The sequence below is a fragment of the Camelus bactrianus genome, chromosome X (genome assembly GCF_048773025.1).
Source record: "Camelus bactrianus isolate YW-2024 breed Bactrian camel chromosome X, ASM4877302v1, whole genome shotgun sequence".
NCBI classification, from domain to species: domain Eukaryota; kingdom Metazoa; phylum Chordata; class Mammalia; order Artiodactyla; family Camelidae; genus Camelus; species Camelus bactrianus.
The window spans coordinates 11,611,119-11,628,231 of NC_133575.1; the positions used below are offsets into that span (position 1 = coordinate 11,611,119).

The window sequence follows — 17,113 nt, forward strand, 5'->3', positions numbered from 1 at the left end:
ATAGCATTGTTTTAACACATTGTGCTCTGTTATTGTAGCAATGATTTTCATTGAGCAGATCTGTGTGTGATTCTTTATGACACTTATCTCCCACTTAACTCACAACATTGTATTTATGAGGAATCAGGATTTCTTTTGGTACTAAAAATCAAGACAAACTGTACTTGTCAAAATCAATCAAACGAAACCTCTAGCTTTTATCTTATGAACACTGGAAAACCTTAAAATGATTGTCATTCTCTCTTCTGATGGGCATTCAGAAGCTTACAGTCAAATTCTGGCCCACCTTTAATAAGGACATTTTCCTCTATGTTCACAAGGGAAAAGTTCCGGATCCAATGGCTTGATTTCATCTTATCATCGGCTGCATCATTCTCTTTCTTTAAGTTCCCCTTTCCTCAATTCCTTCAAAATTTCTTTTATCCAATATTGTCTGTAATTTCCCAAGGTGCCTCAAAGGTTTGTAGAAGTAAGCTATTGTTATCTACATAAAAGTTAACACAGTGCTTACACAGTCTGCATTTGTTCTCATTTCCTGTTATTTTTTAAGGCAAGAAATGAATGACATTTGAAACATTTTATATAAATGATGCAGAATTCTCAGGGTCTGAGTGAGCTGAATAAAAGTGTTCCGTTGAATGTTGTTCTTCTATGTTCCTTCCAGCTCAACATAGTGAATGTTCCCACTGTCTTCAAGGAAAAAAATGGAATGAAGGGTGGGAAGGAAAGAGAAGGGAACTAAAATGTGATCTAAAATCTTTACTGCTAGCATATGGAGAATAATATGTAGCAAATCTTGCTACTGTGGAGGGAAAATGTAGTTCTCCACACGAGTTAATAGAGCATACATTCATTTTTTAGACAAGGACCAGGGGTCCATAACCTCACTTCATTATACAAATGCCACTGGAATCAAGCTCTGGGGCCTGAGCCACTGCATGCAGGCCCAGCAAGAGAGGCATTGTGTGGCAGGAGGTGGTATGGCCTACAAGTGAGGGATATGATTCAATGTGGGCATGACCAGAATGTGAGAGGCTTGGGTCCTGAGGGAAAGAAGGGTGGAAAGCAGGGAATGAATTCTCTTTCTCCCACAATTCCATTTTCTCTCTCAAATTTTGACTCTCCTGCAATTCTCCGTACTAACCCACAAATCTGTTTTCCCCCAGAATCCTCTTGCTCTTCCACAATTCTGTTCTTTTGCATTATCCTCTGTGCTCTTCTGCAATGCTACCTCTCTCCTACAACCCTCCATGCTCTCCCATGGTGCCCCATGCTGTCCCACAATTCTGTGCTCTCCCACAATCCAACAGTGCTTTCTCATAATCCTCTGTCTCTCCCATAGTCCTCCAGCTCTCCTACAATCTTCCTGCTCTCCCATAATTCCCCAAGCTTTCCAACAATTCCTCATGCTTTCTCACAATGCTCCTGCTCTCCCACAATGGTACTTCTCTCTTATAATCCTCTGGGATATCCCACAATCCTCCATACTATCCCATAATCCTGTGACTTCTCTCATCCTCTGTGCAATCCCATAATTCTGGGCTATCCCACAATCCCCTGTGCTCTCTCACAATTCTGTTTTCTCTCATAATTCTTTCTTTTATTCCCAGAATACTCCATGCCCTCCCACACAATCCTTCATTATCTCCCACAAGTCTCTGTTTTCCCATAATTCTATGTCTCTCTCACAATTCTCACTGGTAGGCAGATAAGGGTCTTGGCTACAAGTGCCAGAGTATGGCTATGGATAACTGGTGTGTGGCCCTTACAGGACACATATGCTGGGTTGAGATGTATGGTCATGAAAGAGCGTAATTGGCACGACTTAGGAGAGAGGGCATGACTCATAGTAAGAGAGCATAGCCAGAAGGTGAGGAGTGGTCCTGTAGGAAGGAGACAGGTAGAGTATGGATGAATTCATTCTTTTTGTTGCTCTCCCACAGTACCTTGCTTTCCCCATAATTCCTTGTCTCTCCCACAATGTTTTGTTTTCTCTCACAATTCTGCTGCCTTTCCACAATTCCTCATGCTCTCCCACAATGCTATGGCTATCCCACAATACCATGTGCTCTCCTACAGTCCTCCATGCTTTCCCACAATCCTTTCATTACATTTCCCCTGAAATTCTATTTTCTACCAGAATTCTCTGTTCTCTACCAAAATGCTCCATTCTCTCCCACCATTACCTATCTCTCCCAGAATTCTCTCCCATAACTTTAGGTCTTCTCCTCTTCTCTGTGACTCTTAGGTAGAGAACATGGGTCTAATGCAGCATAGAGGGGGCTCTGAATGAAGAATAAGGTGCCAAGGAAACACCTGGGGAAGTGGCCATAGTGGTAGAGTATGTAGTGGGGTGGAGCTTTAGGGGGCATGCTGGTCATGAAGGAGCAAAGATGACAAAACAGAAGAGGCAGGGCAAATGCAGAGGGTGAATTCTCAGTCTCTCCTACAATACCTTGCCTTTCCCACAATTCCTTCTCTCTACCCAAATTCCCTGCCTCTCACATTTCTCTGTTCTCATCCACTGTTCTCTGTTTTATCCCACAGTCCTCCATGTTATCACACGATTGTTGGTTTTCTCCCACAATTCTGTCTCTTCCAGATCTATTTCCTCCCATGATGCACCTTTCCCACAATTTTCTTCCTTCCATAATTGTATGTTTCCCTAAATTCTTTGTGGTTCCTTGGTAGTGGGCATGTCTATTAAGGTATACAGGCATGTGGCTCTGGCAGTAGCTGGGTAGTCAGGGCACTGAGCAGAGGACTTAGCTTGCTGCAATAAGAGGGAAAAGGCCATGGCCCAGATGAAACGTTCGAAGCCTGCCCAGGCTGCATGGCTAATGTGCAAAGACTGCCTGGGAAAAGGAGGAGCATGGTAGGGAAGAGGGATGGAAAGTGGCTCAGAAGAGAAAGGTTTGGTCAGGCAGAGTGGACAGGCATGACTCTAGAGGGATGGCCATGAAGGAGCACAGGAGCAGCCAAGGGAATGTCCTGAGTCTAAGAGGCATTAGGGGAAGTGATTAGGACTGAGCTCAGGTGGCAAGGCCAAGTGTAAGAGGCCACCAATTCTCTGTCTCTCCCACAATACCTCATGTATTAGAGTTCTCTAGAGAAACAGAACCAATAGGAGATACACATATATACTGGGAGGGAGAGCAGGGCGGGGGAAGAAAGAGAAAGAGAGATCTATTTAAGGAATTGGCTCAGCTGATTGTGGAGGTTAGATAACCCCATAAACTGCAGGGTAGGCTAGCAGGCTGGAGACCCAGGGAAGAGTTGAGTTGAGTCCAAACACAGTTGGCTGACAGAATTCCTCCGGGGTGGGGGGTGGGGGCGTCAGTCTTTGTTCTATTAAGGCTTTCAGCTGATTGAATGAGACCCACACACATTATGGAGGGGCATATGCTTTACTCAGAGTCCACTGATTTAAATGTTAATCTCATCCCTCCCAAATCCCACCTTCAAAGAAGCATCCAGAATAATGTTTGACCAAATATCTGAGCACTGTGGCCCAACCAAGTTGACACATAAAATTAACCATCACACCTTCCTTCTCGCCCCAAATTCTTGTCTCTCCCATAATTCTCTATTCTTGCCCACAATTTTTCATTCTTTCCCAGAGTTCCTTCTCCCATCATTCTTTTCTATCCCACAATTTTTTTCTCATACAATTCTTCCCTTACTCACAAAATCCCCCATTCTCTCCCACACTTCTCCATTCTCTTCTATAATTACCCATTTTCTCCCATAATTTTCTATTCTATCCCACAGCTCCCCATTTTTTTCTGCAATTCTTTTTCTCAAAACATTGTCCATTTTCTCCCACAAGTCTCTGTTATCTTACACAATTATTTATTATAGCAAGTGACTAAAAATCTTGTAGTTTTATATTTAAATGTATATTTCTACCTGCCTATGAGTTTTCTGAAGATGGAAAAAATATAAATATGTAAGTATTATATAATATACTATATATTTCTATTCTCTATATCAGTGCTACTGAAAATGTGTCCCATTAGCAGGTGCCCGTTCTCACCCTGTTAGCAGTCTAGGATTAGAAGAGAATCTCGCCCAAGAACGGAAAACAACCCATTGCTTCCTTCATCAAGACAGCCTTGCTATGAAAAAAAAAAAAAAAAGTCATCCTAACTAAACAATGTGCTTAGTGACATATCAGATTTACATTCTAGTTCAAGCTTCTTATCTCAGCTTGGATCAGTAACTAGCAGTTCATGGACTGCCTGTTCTAGTTCTTGGTGTATAAATGAGCAGCACTGAAGAGATAAAGGAATCAATTAATCCTGAACAACATCATTCATTCAGCAATATTTATGGAGCATCCACCAATGTGCCAGGTACTGTATTAAGTGCTGGGAATACAAAGTTGAATGAACTGGTCAGTCTCTGCTCTCATGGAATTTACATTCTAGTAAACAATCAACCAACAAACAATCCAATATACAAACAGATAAAGAAATAATTTCAAATTGGGAGATACAACATGAAGAAAATGCAACAGATAATGTGATAGAGACTGAGAAGTGAGGTTGCTATTCAAAGTGTCTTTTGTGAAACATCAAGTTTACATCTCCTGGGAGACTGCTGGAAATGCAGAATCTCAGGTCGTATCTCAGAACCACTGAGTCAGAATCTGCATTGTAACATGATCTCCAGGTGATCCCTATGCTGAGTACAGACTGAGAGGCTCTAGACACAACTTCAGATATGGTTATTAAGAAAGACTTCCTAAAGAGATGACACTTTAGCTGAGAACTGAATGATGAGAAAAACCTAGCCATGTAAATCTAGGCAAAGAATGGTCCAAACAATGGGAACAGCAAAGGAAAATGCTCTGAGATAGGAGCAGACTGGGGAAGACCAGCATGTGTGGACAGAGTGAGAGACCTTGAACTCTCTACTGACAGATATTTATCAAAAGCCCTCTAATGAGAATTCTTGATTTGGAGTGACTACACAAAAACCCTGGATACGAGACCTCTATTTCTACAAATCAAACAGCGTTTTGCATGCAGCCACTCACCCATTCTGCACCCATGCTAGTCACAGAACTGTTTCCTTCTGAGCCTGTACAAAGTCACAAAAGTCAACATTGTTATTCAAGCAGTCATTACAAATAGTTCAAAGTTGACATACGAGTTGAAACCTATTTGCCATCCTGGGGAAAGATTATCAAAATGCTACCCTGTATTAAGCCAGACCATTGAGGGCCCTGTGTACTTGGATGAACAGAAAAGTTTTGATGGTTCATAGGAGTGATTTAATGTACTGTGCTTTGTGACTGCATCAACAGTTTACATTGAGGGGACCTGTGTTTAACTCCTTATGACACTATTTCCCACTTAGGTCACTACAGCATCTATATGAAGAAACAGGATTTCTTCTAGGACTAAAATTCAAGGAAAACTGTTTCTAAAAAACAAAACAGAAGGTTGATTTTTATCTTATGAACACTGGAAGACCTTAAACGATTGCTATTTCCTCTTTTCTCTTGCCGTTCATAAGCTTGGGGGCAAATCTCTGGCCCACCTTAAACAACTGCTTTGATCTGATGGCTGGGACAGTTAAATGCTGACTCATCATTGGCTGCATTATTCTTCCATTATGTTCCCCTTTCTCTGGCTCCTTCAACTATTTCTTTTATCCAGTAATGTCTATATTTTAGTAATCTGCTTCAAATCATTTGTGGAAGGTGAGGTAGAACTAACTATATAAAAATCAACTCACTAATTTATAAAGGTGGTATTTGGACCAATGTCTGTGAGTTTTGTTTTTGTCTTTTGATTTTTTTAAATTGAAGTATAGTCAGTTTACAATGTTGTGTCAATTTCTGGTGTACAGCATAATATTGCAGTCATATTTACACGTATATTCCTTTTCAAATTCTTTATAAAATTATAGGTTACTACAAGATATTGAATATAGTTCCCTGTGCAGAAGAAACATTGTTTATCTATGTGAGTTAATTTTTCATGCAAAAATGACTGACAGTTGAAACATTTTATAAATGAGGCAGGGTTCTCAGGGTCAGGGTGAGCTTAAAAGTATTCTGTTGAAACTTGTTCTTTTCTCTGTGTTCCTTCTAGTGCAACATTTTGACTATTCCCACTATCTTCAAGCCAGAAATGGAATGGAGGGTGGGAAGAGAAGGAAAAAGTAACTAAATATGCTATCATAAAATCTTTACTGTTGCCACATGAAGAAACAGAAGCAGCAAATCTTACTGCTACAAAAGGGAAATATTACCTTTCTACGCATGCAAAAAAGGTAACTATTCCTTTAAGATTTATTTATTTTTATTGAAGTATAGTCAATGTGTTACAATGTGTCAATTTCTGATGTACAGCATAATGCCCCAGTCATACATATATATACATATATTCATTTTCATACTTTTTCATTAAAAGTTATTACAAGATACTGAATATAGTTCCCTGTGCTATACAGAAGAAATTTATTTTTTTCTCTATTTTTATATATAGTGGTTATCATTTGCAAATCTCAAACAAAAATATGGAACGCTTCACAAATTTGTGTGTCATCCTTGCAGGGGCCATGCTAATCTTCTCTGTATCGTTCCAATTTTATTATATGTGCTGCCAAAGCGAGCACTCCATGAAGATCTACTGAGAACTTACTGTGTAAAGAAGTGTACGACATCCTATAAAAGTGGCTTCCTATGTGTGCTATCCCAAAATATTCCTACTAATCAAATCAAGAAGACCAGTGATTATCAAATCCTTTCTACCTATAAACCCCTTGCCATATCTTTCTCTTTCTCATCATTTCTTGTCACGTCCAAACTCAAGCTGGGACAACTTCAGACTGTAAACTCCTTAAGGCTTATTTGTCAGGGCCTGGGAACTGAGGTCCCTCAATAAATATGATTTGAATGAATGAATCAGAGATTTCTGTACAGGGGTAGAAAAGCTGTTTGTAACCTCTACACATTTTCCTTGTGGACCCAGTGTCGCAAATGGAGAGAATAAGTCTAGCAGAATAATCTCAGCACACTCAGGGCAGCAACCAGAGTTTCAGTTTAAGTGTGGTACTATCTCGACAGGCCCTAGGCAGCAAGAGCTCACTGGGTACCTATGAAAGGACATCAGTTGGAGACATCAGGAAATACGGGAGTTCTGTTTACGCCATTCCTCTGCCTAGCACTTAACATCCCATTAGGGACCAGAAGGAACACGGGTCCACGGTTCTGGTTTAGAGGATGTGAAAATTGGCTGGAAAAAACACGGTTCCATATTTCTAGTTCGGAGGACACGAAAACTGGGTCCAAGAAACTCGGGTAAAGTGGACATGAAAACTAGTGGGAAGGAACACGGTTGCAAGACCCTGCCAGTGTTTGCTTTTCCCTACTGAGCCATCTGCTCCCAGTATATCTACTCTCCATGTTTGGAAATGGGAGAAATCTGAGGAAAGTAATTTTTTAGACGAGGCTCTTAAGCCTGCGGTCTGATTTCACCAGATAAAATGTCGCCAGACCTCAGTTCCCAGGGCCTGAGAGGGTTTCTCTAGAGACAGGGGGTGGGACGGCCCGCCCATGCAACCTCGAATTCCCAAGACTAAGTCAAGCCTGAGACTGGGGAGCCCGGGGCTTGGCTGGAGGGGCGGGGCTGGGGCGGGGCCAGAGCGGAACTGATGGGTGGAACCAAGGTGGAGGGGAGGGTGCAGGCGGAACTTGGAGGCGTGGCCCGGGTGATGAGGGCATGGCTTTGGCCTGAGGGGGGTGGCCAGACCAAACGGCAGGGATTATAGGCCTGGAGGGGCGTGGCTACTCCATGTGAGGTGTGGCCTAGAGGCGGTAGGAATGTGGTCTGGGCTGTGGGGCGTGGCTATGATGTCCAAGCGCTCAAGGCACCGGTCCGGTACTGGAACAAGCTGCAACAAGGTTCGTGCTCTGCAGAAGCGCTCAGGTAAGGACGGACAGCTGAGAGCAGTAGGGGCTATAATGGGGACACGACAACTCGGGGAGGGCTGGGACCCTCCTCACACCGCCCTCCGTCCACCACGCCGTGTCTTGGATCCCTGACAGCTTTTGGTCCTGCGAGTAATTGCTGGGGACTGCGGAGGCCAGCAGGGCATCACTCCCTCTCCCCCTACAACTGCCCAGTCACCAACCAGATGGCTGCACCTTCTTTAGGATTATTTGCACTCGACAGGAAAACAGCTGTCTCAGGGAATTTGTCGGGCCACAAGCTGAGGGCCATTCCTTAGGAGGGAGTGTTGTCAGGGGTGGTTAGATGTGAATAACTCAAGAAACTCCAACCTGTTGTAAAATAGCTGGAGACTGGAGTAAGGGCTACAAATCTGAGACTGCAGTTCCTGAAACCGATGCGCGGCAAGCTGGGACTGATTTGGGTTCTGCATTGTATTTCTTCCCCCCACCTCCCACCCCACAATACGCCTGGGTCTGAGGACGAGTTACAACCACCCCCAGGGCAGGGGATCTGCAGCACAGCTGTGTCACGTGGACAAGTATGAGCCTTCTCCATTCCGCAGTTCCCTCTTGCCTTTTTGTTTTGTGCCCCACCCCAGGACTGGAGGAGAATTTCTAAATTACAAACATTGTTGATGTCTGTGAGTTTTTGTGGCATTTGATGTTAAAAGATACTGTCTTGAGGTTGGTGGCAATTTGTTAATATTAATGTAAGTGCCCTCCCCTCCTGCATATATTCACTGGGAATGTTTGAGAAATACAAGAATTTAATGTGTATACCTTAATTTAGATAGAACTTGTTCTCATCCAGCCACTGAAAACCACATTGCTTTCTGCTTCCCCTTCTTCCTTTACTGGTAATCTGGCCATCTCCACTCTATTAAACACCTTGCTGGGATATGGAAAGGAGTAGCCAGATTTCTCTGACGAGGGAAGCTGCCCCAGACCTTACCCCTCATCTGCCCCTGCACATCCCTCAGAATGGTCACTGTTCTCGCATATGTTGGGAATGGAAAACCTCTCAGCTTACTAGGGCATTCCTCCTTTACTCAATTTTTATGTAGTACCAGAACTGAAATTCACCAAAAGGCCAAGAGCAGCAGGGCATCATTCTCTCTGCCCTGTACACACCTGCCCTGCTGTCCCTGGAACCAGGTAATAGGCTGTGAGCACTCACAGAACACAGTAAGACTGAGTGAATAGGAATATTCTGGAAATCTGATAGAAGGAGGGAAATGTATTTCATCTCACTGGTCGCACTGGGGCAGTTAGTTGCAGCACACAAAGCAGTTACTAGAAACTTATTTTAAAACCTTTGGCAACCCCAGATTGGGATCCTGCTCTCAGAGAAGTGGGTGAGAGGAAGAAACTCAGCTTTCTCAGTCAAGACATGGCAACATAATCTCAAATTTCCAATTCAAGGAATTGCAAAAGGCTTGCTTCTTTTGGAAATTGGGAGGTGAGTAAAGGAAGTCAATTTGATGAGAATCAAGGAATTTGTTTTTCCAGTTTAATTGTAATCTTTAGTCAGAGTACACTTTTTTTTTTTTTTTGCTGTCTTTTACATACATATATATGGCTTAATCAAGCAGAGTTCAAACGACTGTCATTTAGGAAATACATGATTTATGAATGATTCTTTAAAGGCTTTCAGAATCATTTTTTCCTCACACATTTCAAAGTCTGCAAAACAGCAGATAAGGGATGAATTATTAAGATCCAAGGACATACATTAATAATTAGTGACAGCAAAGGCATAAGGTACAGGAAACTTAGCTCTTCTGGGGCCCATCCAGCCTATGGTCCCATCTTTAAGAACAAACTTAAGGACAGTAATTACATCCAGTAATGTATCCTAGTGGTTCATTGTTACGTATTATGTTTGATAATTAAACATTTGTGATTTCACTAGCTTGGGCTTTATAATATCCATGGGTAAGTTTAAATAACCATCTTTCAATAAATTCTAACTTTTAATGTAAAAGGGGGTTCACCTTTGGCTTGAGCATAAATAAGCTCATGTGTTGCAGCCTAGTATTAGTTAAATTCTGTTTCTTTCTATTAGGATTTCCCTGGAACCCTCCTTGCCCCTGACCTTTCGTGCTCCGTTCCTCCCATGATTGCCTTTCACTATTCCTTCTCCGTCTCTTGGCCTCCTTCATCACTCCATGGTAGTCTCCCTCTATACACCTCTTACTCCTGGGGGAGGGGATTTTCCTTCTCTCTAGACTCACGACCTCTCCTGAGCACCAGAGCCGCATTGCCAACTCTCCTAGACCTTTCCTCTCGCCTGCCCCCTTGGCACCTCAAATCCAATAGGATTAGCAGTAAGAGTGCCATCCTTCCCTCCCCACTTGCTCCTCGTGCAGGGTTCTGTTTCTTTATTGAAGAAGTCATCCTCTTTCTACCACAAAATAGAATATTCTACCATATTCTCTCACTTGGATTATTGGAATTTCATTTCAAACTCCACATGCCCAAATCTGAGCCACTGATTTCCCACTCAAAACCTTTCCACACACAGCCTTCCCCATCTCAGTTCATGGCAGCTCCATCCTTCCAGTTGTTTAAGCCAAGAATCTTCCAGTCATCCTCCAGTCCTTTCTTTCACATCTTATGGGCTGTATCTCCAAGATATATTCAGTACTCAACCACCTCTCACCACCTCCACTGTGACTAGGAAGTTCCAGCCCCTGGATTGTCCTGAATGGGCTCCCTATTTCTTTATTCCATCCTGGTCAGCTTCCAGTAGGGCGCCCTGAATGGTCTTTTAAAAATGTAAATCAGATTATGTCCCTCCTCTGCTCCAAAAAACTCCATTGTGTCCCCACAATGGGGGACCTTTACAGTGGCCTAGAAGTCTGCTTGCTTTGGCATCGATTACCTCTGGACCTCGTCTCCTACTTCTAGCTCACTCCACTCAGCCATATTGGCCTCCTTTCTGTCCCCTGAATGTGCCAGACAAGCTCCCACCTCAGGGTCTCTGCACAGGCATTTCCCTCTGCCTGTAATACCCTTCCTCCTGAGAGCCATATAACTAATTCCTTTACCTCCTTCAATCCATTGCTCAAATTTCACCTTCTCAATAAGGCCTCTCCTGAGCAATTTATTTAAAAATGCAACACCCCCTTCCCTGTGGAACTCCAAATTCACCTTACCCTGCTCTACTTTTCACAGAATATATTTTAGTTTGTCTACAACTGACTTAAGTATTACACTGCTGTTTACTATCTGTCTCCCCAACTAGAACGTAAATCTACAAGGGTGGGGACTTTGTTTTATTCCTCTGATGAGCCTAGAACAGTGTGACCATTTAATAGATATTTGATTGATGTCCTGATGAAGGGAAGAATAAAAGAGCGATTGACTGAATGAAGGGTGGTTAAAAGAATCGCGTCCTCACTGACTTTCCTGGCTCCACACTTGGTCCACTCCTGCCCATCCTGTGCTGTGCTGACAGTCATCAGACACCATCAGTACTTCATTCTATACACATGGAATAACATCTGAAAGTCTTCTAGTCCCTTGGAAATTCATATACCCCAAGTTAATCTCAAATCCCCATCCAGCCCTACCTTACACTGTGTCCCCTGACCGTCTGCTTGGCTAACATCTCAAAAAATATTTATAGCAGACTTGGGATGGTGGAAAGTTCAGATACATTTAGCTTTGTTACAGAACACAGGATTTTGGGTTTTGTTGTTTTTGTCTAAAAACATAAAAGGTAATCTTCAGAGTCAGTGTCTCCCTGCAGTGAGATCAGCAGCATTCTCAGGAGACAGAGGTTCAGATCCCCAAGCCACACATGCTGCCCGCCACTGGGTGGGCATGGTGGAAGATGACCAAGAGTGAGGGGGGTGTCAGGTCCTCTGGCACTCTCATGTCCACCAAGCCCTAGAGAGCCAGTCTGGAAGTGGGCAGGAGATGCTTCCTCTGGGCCAGGTGTCATTGGCCTCAGTGTTGTGCCAAGACAGCATGACTGCAGAGTGCAGGGCAGTCCCCAGAGCATGGCCATGGCCCTGGCAGTCAGCCCCAGCCTGCAGCATCGGCTCAGCCTTGCCTCAGTGCTTTCCCGATGGCTCTGTGGAGCTAGACCAAGGATCAGTTATACCCAGACTTCTCTGGTCGCCATGCTAACAGGCCGCAGACCCCACACAGTGCCTTGTACAGAGCCAAATGCGTGCCTGCTTTTCCGTACAACTCCCTCAGACATCAAGCATGCCTTTGGCATTGTCTTATCACAACCTTCGCTTCGAAGGACAAATCAGCATGTCTCTTCTGTTGAGTGTACCTTGTAATTACCATTGCCTCCCAGGGATTTACTAAGCCCCTTTTTCTATCTAGACTGTAAGCAAGAAAGGAGGCCTTTCCCACATGTTTGCCCACCTCCCCCTGACACTGGGATTGAATACTGAACAAACCCAAGGCTGTTCCCATTTCAACCCCACTGTCTCCTCTGGCCTTGGCTCCTAAGCATCCCTGTCCCCCAAATGTCCTCATCATCCCTGACATTATCCTTGTCCATCTCTCTGCCTTTGCCCTTCCTGTTAAACTCTCCCCTATGACACATGGTTCAGATGCCCACCCCCTCCTGAAACTTACAGCCTCTGCCCTCTATGTTCCCACTGAATTAAGTCAGGGCTGTCATCACATCCGGCTTTGGTTAAGAAGTATTGGTTTAATTATGCTAAGTGAAATAAGCCAGACTCAGAGGGAAAATATTATACAATTTCACTTAAATGAAATATCTTGAATAGGCAAATACATAGAGACAGAAAGTAGAGTAGAGGCTACTGGGGGCTGCAAGGTAGGGAGGAGTGAGGAGTTATTGTTTAATGTGTACAGAGTTTGTAGTGGGGATGATAAAGTTTGGGTATAGATAGTGGTGATGGTTACACACCATTGTGAATATACTTAATGCCACTGAATTATACACTTCAAAAAGATTAAAATGATAATATTACGTATAGTTTACTACAACAAAAAATGTAACTAAAAAAACAGAGAAGGTATTTGTTTAAAGAGGTTATCCTTGTAGACTGCGAGCTACAGAATAAGGAGAAAACCTAACTTTTTCATCTTTACCCAGCACAGTGCTTTGCATGAGATAATCGCTCATTATTGCTTCAATTCAGGAATGGAAGTTGACTGAAAGAAGCACAGAATTCAGGCAAGGTTTCCCCACATCTCTTAGCAATTTTTGAAATTTTACAAATTGATTTTATCAGAGAGAATCCTATTTAGTTGGAATTATTTGATGATTCTGTCTTAAAAGGAAAAAATGACATTAAAAATCATCTTAAACTTCTTTCTATTTTCTTAGTTTTTGTACTAAAATCATGGGTGGCATGTTAGCAAACTCAATTTGAGTACTAACAACTTTCATTTACATAACACTTAGCAGCATTTTCTGGGAGTTTTCTCAGACCATGCACCAACCGAAGTCACAGAAAAAGTCAACTTCTTGTACAGTGTTACGGAACAACTGTTCTTCTTGCTCTTCTGGTTATGGATTCTTTCTTGCTTAAGTTGACGGGTGTACATTAAGCCTTAATCTTAAGCATTTCAGTTCATATAATCCTTTTAACCTGCTGACCTGCAATTATAAATTACACAGTTTCATGCTGGACATAGTCTTATAAGTTAGAAAGAAGCATAAAGTTCTTAACCTGGGCTCTCATCCAAGATTAGAGTGGAGATATCAAGAAAAAAGTGAAGTGTTGACATTAAGGGATAGGTAAGCACTGAGAAAGTTATCAAGTTACTGGGCTTTTATGCTATGGTTTTAATTTTGAAATTGATACTTTTCATATTCTCTCAGTAAACTATCACCAGGGGCTATTTCATACAGATAATTTTCATGGAGAAGAAACTATAAACTTGGAGGATATTTTCCTATGGAAAATCAAATCATGGATGTGTTTCTAAGATGTCTAGGATTTGCTTCAGAATAATCTGGGGTGGGGTGGGGCATAAATAAAACTTGCTTGGCCACCAACAGATAATTGTTTAAATGAAGTATTAGGTACATAGGTGGTTTTATTACAGTATTTTCACTGTTTCTATAAGTTTGAACTTTTCCAAAATAAAATATTTTTTTAATCAGAAATAGATTCTGAATAAAGTGGCCAACTGTCCATTATTCTCTAAGCCTGCTCTGTTAATTGAGTTAGTGAAGATACTTGAAAACGAGCTACTCTTATTTGGCTCAAGGCACTATCAAGATAGTGCCCTGAAAGTGTATCCCCAGTCTGTATTTGAAACCCTGTCAGACTTTTACATATCTTAAATAAGGTACATTTTGACATACTCACTCCCTCCAAAGACGTATATATACAAACACACACATAAAAGTATAAACAGAGTGATTTTAACTTGGTTTGAGAATATCAAACACCTTTTGGCAATGCAGACATACTTCAGGTGTCACTGGCCTAAAGACGCCAGGTAGGGAGTTAGGCCTGGGGGGGTGGTGCTCCCTGGGACTCACGCTATCCCAACCAGTCCCCTTGCAGGTGGAAGCCATTCATTTCTGATCCCTTGGTTCCACGTGTTCATCAGCAAAGTGAAGGGTACAACAGAGGACACGGCCCTGGGCTGGAAGGCTGGCTTGTCACCACACTGTGATTCATGTTATAACACTTATATGGGCACATGGCTCGTGGGGAGCCAGTTATATAGAGATCTGCCTGGAGCCCTCACTTGTGCCTTGCAGGGTAGTGACAGCAACTCTGCTTCCTGCTTCCATTGGACACACCTCAGGTGTGGTTTTCTCTCATTTCCCTTGAGTGTAGCCTTCTTCCCTCCAGCTCAGAGCTAGTGGGGTCGAGGGCAGCAGTACAGGGAGAAAAGCTAGTTCACGGCCAGTGAACAGCAGTGAGGAACAGGAAGAGAGAGACGATGAAATGAGCACATGTGCCTCCTTGCTCAGCATCACTGTGTCCATAATGTGCTTTTTTGTATTGAATACCCTTCTTGGAAAGGTGGTATGAAGAGATTAAGTCAAGTTTGTAAGTGACGTGTCTTCAGTGCCCCCCCCCCCGCGCCCCCCGTTTCTCTTCTTGTGCGTTTTAGCACCTGTCCTCTCCCTGGCATTGCTAAACTATCGAGAGGCCTCCAATAGGCGGAAGGCAGAATCTGCTCAGACCTGGACTGGTGTCTGTTTTCCTTCCGGTATGATACGCATCTCAAGACACTCCCAAGAGGAGAAACTGTACATCTGAAAGGTAGAATTCATGCCTTGTTCAACTTTGGGTCCTGGAGCAAAGGAAATGACGATAAATGTTGAAATGAAAATGTTCACTGGCAGAATTCCCAACCTGTGAGGCTAAGTTAGGTTCATATTCGAGTAGGTTTCTCTTTCAGATCATGCAGGACTTCCGGGGTCCTTCAGGTCTTAGATGAGACCCACTTCTTACAGGACTAGCATTTAAAAGTGTTTCAGAAGTATAAAAAGCCCTACAAATGACTGATGGTGGCATGCAGGAAGGGAAAACCCCTTAATACCGTCTGAGAACACGCTAGCGGTAACTTCACAGTTCTGGGTTCTTAAAATTAGGATCAACATCTCCATCACCAAGGAAGCCTCCTCGGGGCATTCCACTAAGACTCATCAAGCAGCCACATGCCAGGCACCGTGTCCCTAAGAGATGCAGCCATGACAGACAGACACTGTCCCTACCACCGTGGGGCTTCGATGCTGGGGGGATGGAGGCGTCAAGTACGTTCATGATCCGTTATTTAATTCAACAGCAATACGCCCCATGACCAAGAAGAGAGTGCTGGGCTCACCAGGTGAGTGCACGGTGGGGCGGGCTTTGAGTACATGACCCTGGAGTGGATCGCCTGAAGACAGGGTAGGAATTAACCAGGCACAGATGAAGGAAGAGTGGTTCAGGGAGGGAGGAGCATCTGCACCAGCTGGAGGGAGCTTGGGGAGTTGGGAGAAATAAGTGCCCCTGGCTGGTGTGCAGACAGGAGCGTGAAGTGCATGCAGGGGAAGCAAGCCATTCTGTCCAGGGGTGACCAGTGAAGAACAAGAGTGGATATGTCATTGATTCTCATTTGCCTTCCCTCCCGCCCCACTCCTAATAATCTGAGTGATGTCTGATCGGCCACCTCTGTTGTTTAAGGCTTTTCCTCCTCTGTCCTCCTTTTGCCTCTAGGTTATTAGGTCCCTGCAAGTTCTTTGGGAGCTGGTCAGGATTTCAAGCTAAAGATGGTGATGATGAGCCGCCTGAGGGCCATTCTTCAGGCCTCCCCATGCAAGTCACTGTGGAGAGGGATCCAGATTCCGAGGTCCATGCCGGTGAGGCCCTGCAGCCTCTACACCTGCACTTACAAAACCCGGAACCGAGCCTGTGAGTACGCGGCTGCCTTGAGAGAGGGGAAGGCTGGTTGTTTCCCACCAGTCACGTGTGTTGGGTGTTGGCAGCGCTGGTGTCGGTGGCATTCCAGACTGGGATCAGATGCCTCGAGAACTGAGAATAACTCATTATTTCTCTATTTGTCTTCTAAAACAAACTTGGAAAGCTCTTTCTTTTCCTAGCTTCATTGAGATATAACTGACATATGACATTGTGTAAGTCTATGATGGACATCGTGATGATTTGATACACACGTACTGCAAAATAATGACTACAGTAAGGCTTGGAAAGTCCTTTTCTTGACCAGTTTTAACTTGTTAAAGGGATGTCATGCAGAATTAGGCCAAGGGAGATGTCCCAGTTTCAAACACTTTGGAACCCATTCTTTATCGTTTCTCGTTAGCAACTGTCTTTGAACTAAGGTTGATGCACAGACTGCGAATTATTTCTGTGAATCTGAACATTCTGGAAGTTGCATGTGATTGTTCGCAAGCAGTTCAGCAGCTTCACACTCTGGAATATTCCATTCCTTATTACAAACTGCAGCAGAGTGACTTCCATCTGATCAGCGTACCGAGTGTGTGATCTGCTGTGTTTACAGCAGATCAAGTGAGGCAGCAGATGGTCTTCCCTGAAACCGCGGCGCTGCTGCCACGGGGGTGGGTCATTCTGTGCTGTCGGGGGCTGTGCTGTGCACCGTGCATGTTGCGTGGCATCCCTAAATGTCTCAAGACCTCCCTCAGTGAACCCTGGGGGAAAAATAACCCTGGTGCAGAGCCAC

At 43.6% G+C, this 17,113-nt stretch overlaps 2 protein-coding genes and 1 non-coding gene across 10 annotated transcripts in view; 1 reads left to right on the forward strand and 2 right to left on the reverse strand.

Annotated features, from left to right (window-relative positions):
• The window catches only part of CLTRN (collectrin, amino acid transport regulator), a 129,368-nt gene that overhangs the window by 81,750 nt on the left and 30,505 nt on the right, over positions 1-17,113 (reverse strand). The window lies entirely within an intron of this gene.
• Positions 6,526-6,630, reverse strand: LOC123612151 (U6 spliceosomal RNA). Its single transcript, XR_006719351.1, has one exon. It is a non-coding gene; the product is annotated as a U6 spliceosomal RNA (small nuclear RNA).
• Positions 7,754-17,113, forward strand: part of CA5B (carbonic anhydrase 5B) — a 34,592-nt gene continuing 25,232 nt past the window's right edge. Inside the window, exons 1-5 of one of the 8 annotated variants that reach the window (XM_045505067.2) lie at positions 7,755-7,943; positions 9,295-9,425; positions 15,041-15,192; positions 15,719-15,760; positions 16,132-16,326. In XM_045505067.2, coding sequence (XP_045361023.1) covers positions 16,185-16,326 — 142 coding nt within the window. In that variant the 5' untranslated portion in view covers positions 7,755-7,943; positions 9,295-9,425; positions 15,041-15,192; positions 15,719-15,760; positions 16,132-16,184. Of the gene's footprint in view, positions 7,944-9,294; positions 9,426-15,040; positions 16,327-17,113 lie in introns of all 8 variants that reach the window. The other 7 variants (XM_074359407.1, XM_045505070.2, XM_074359408.1 and 4 more) reach the window with 7 other exon arrangements.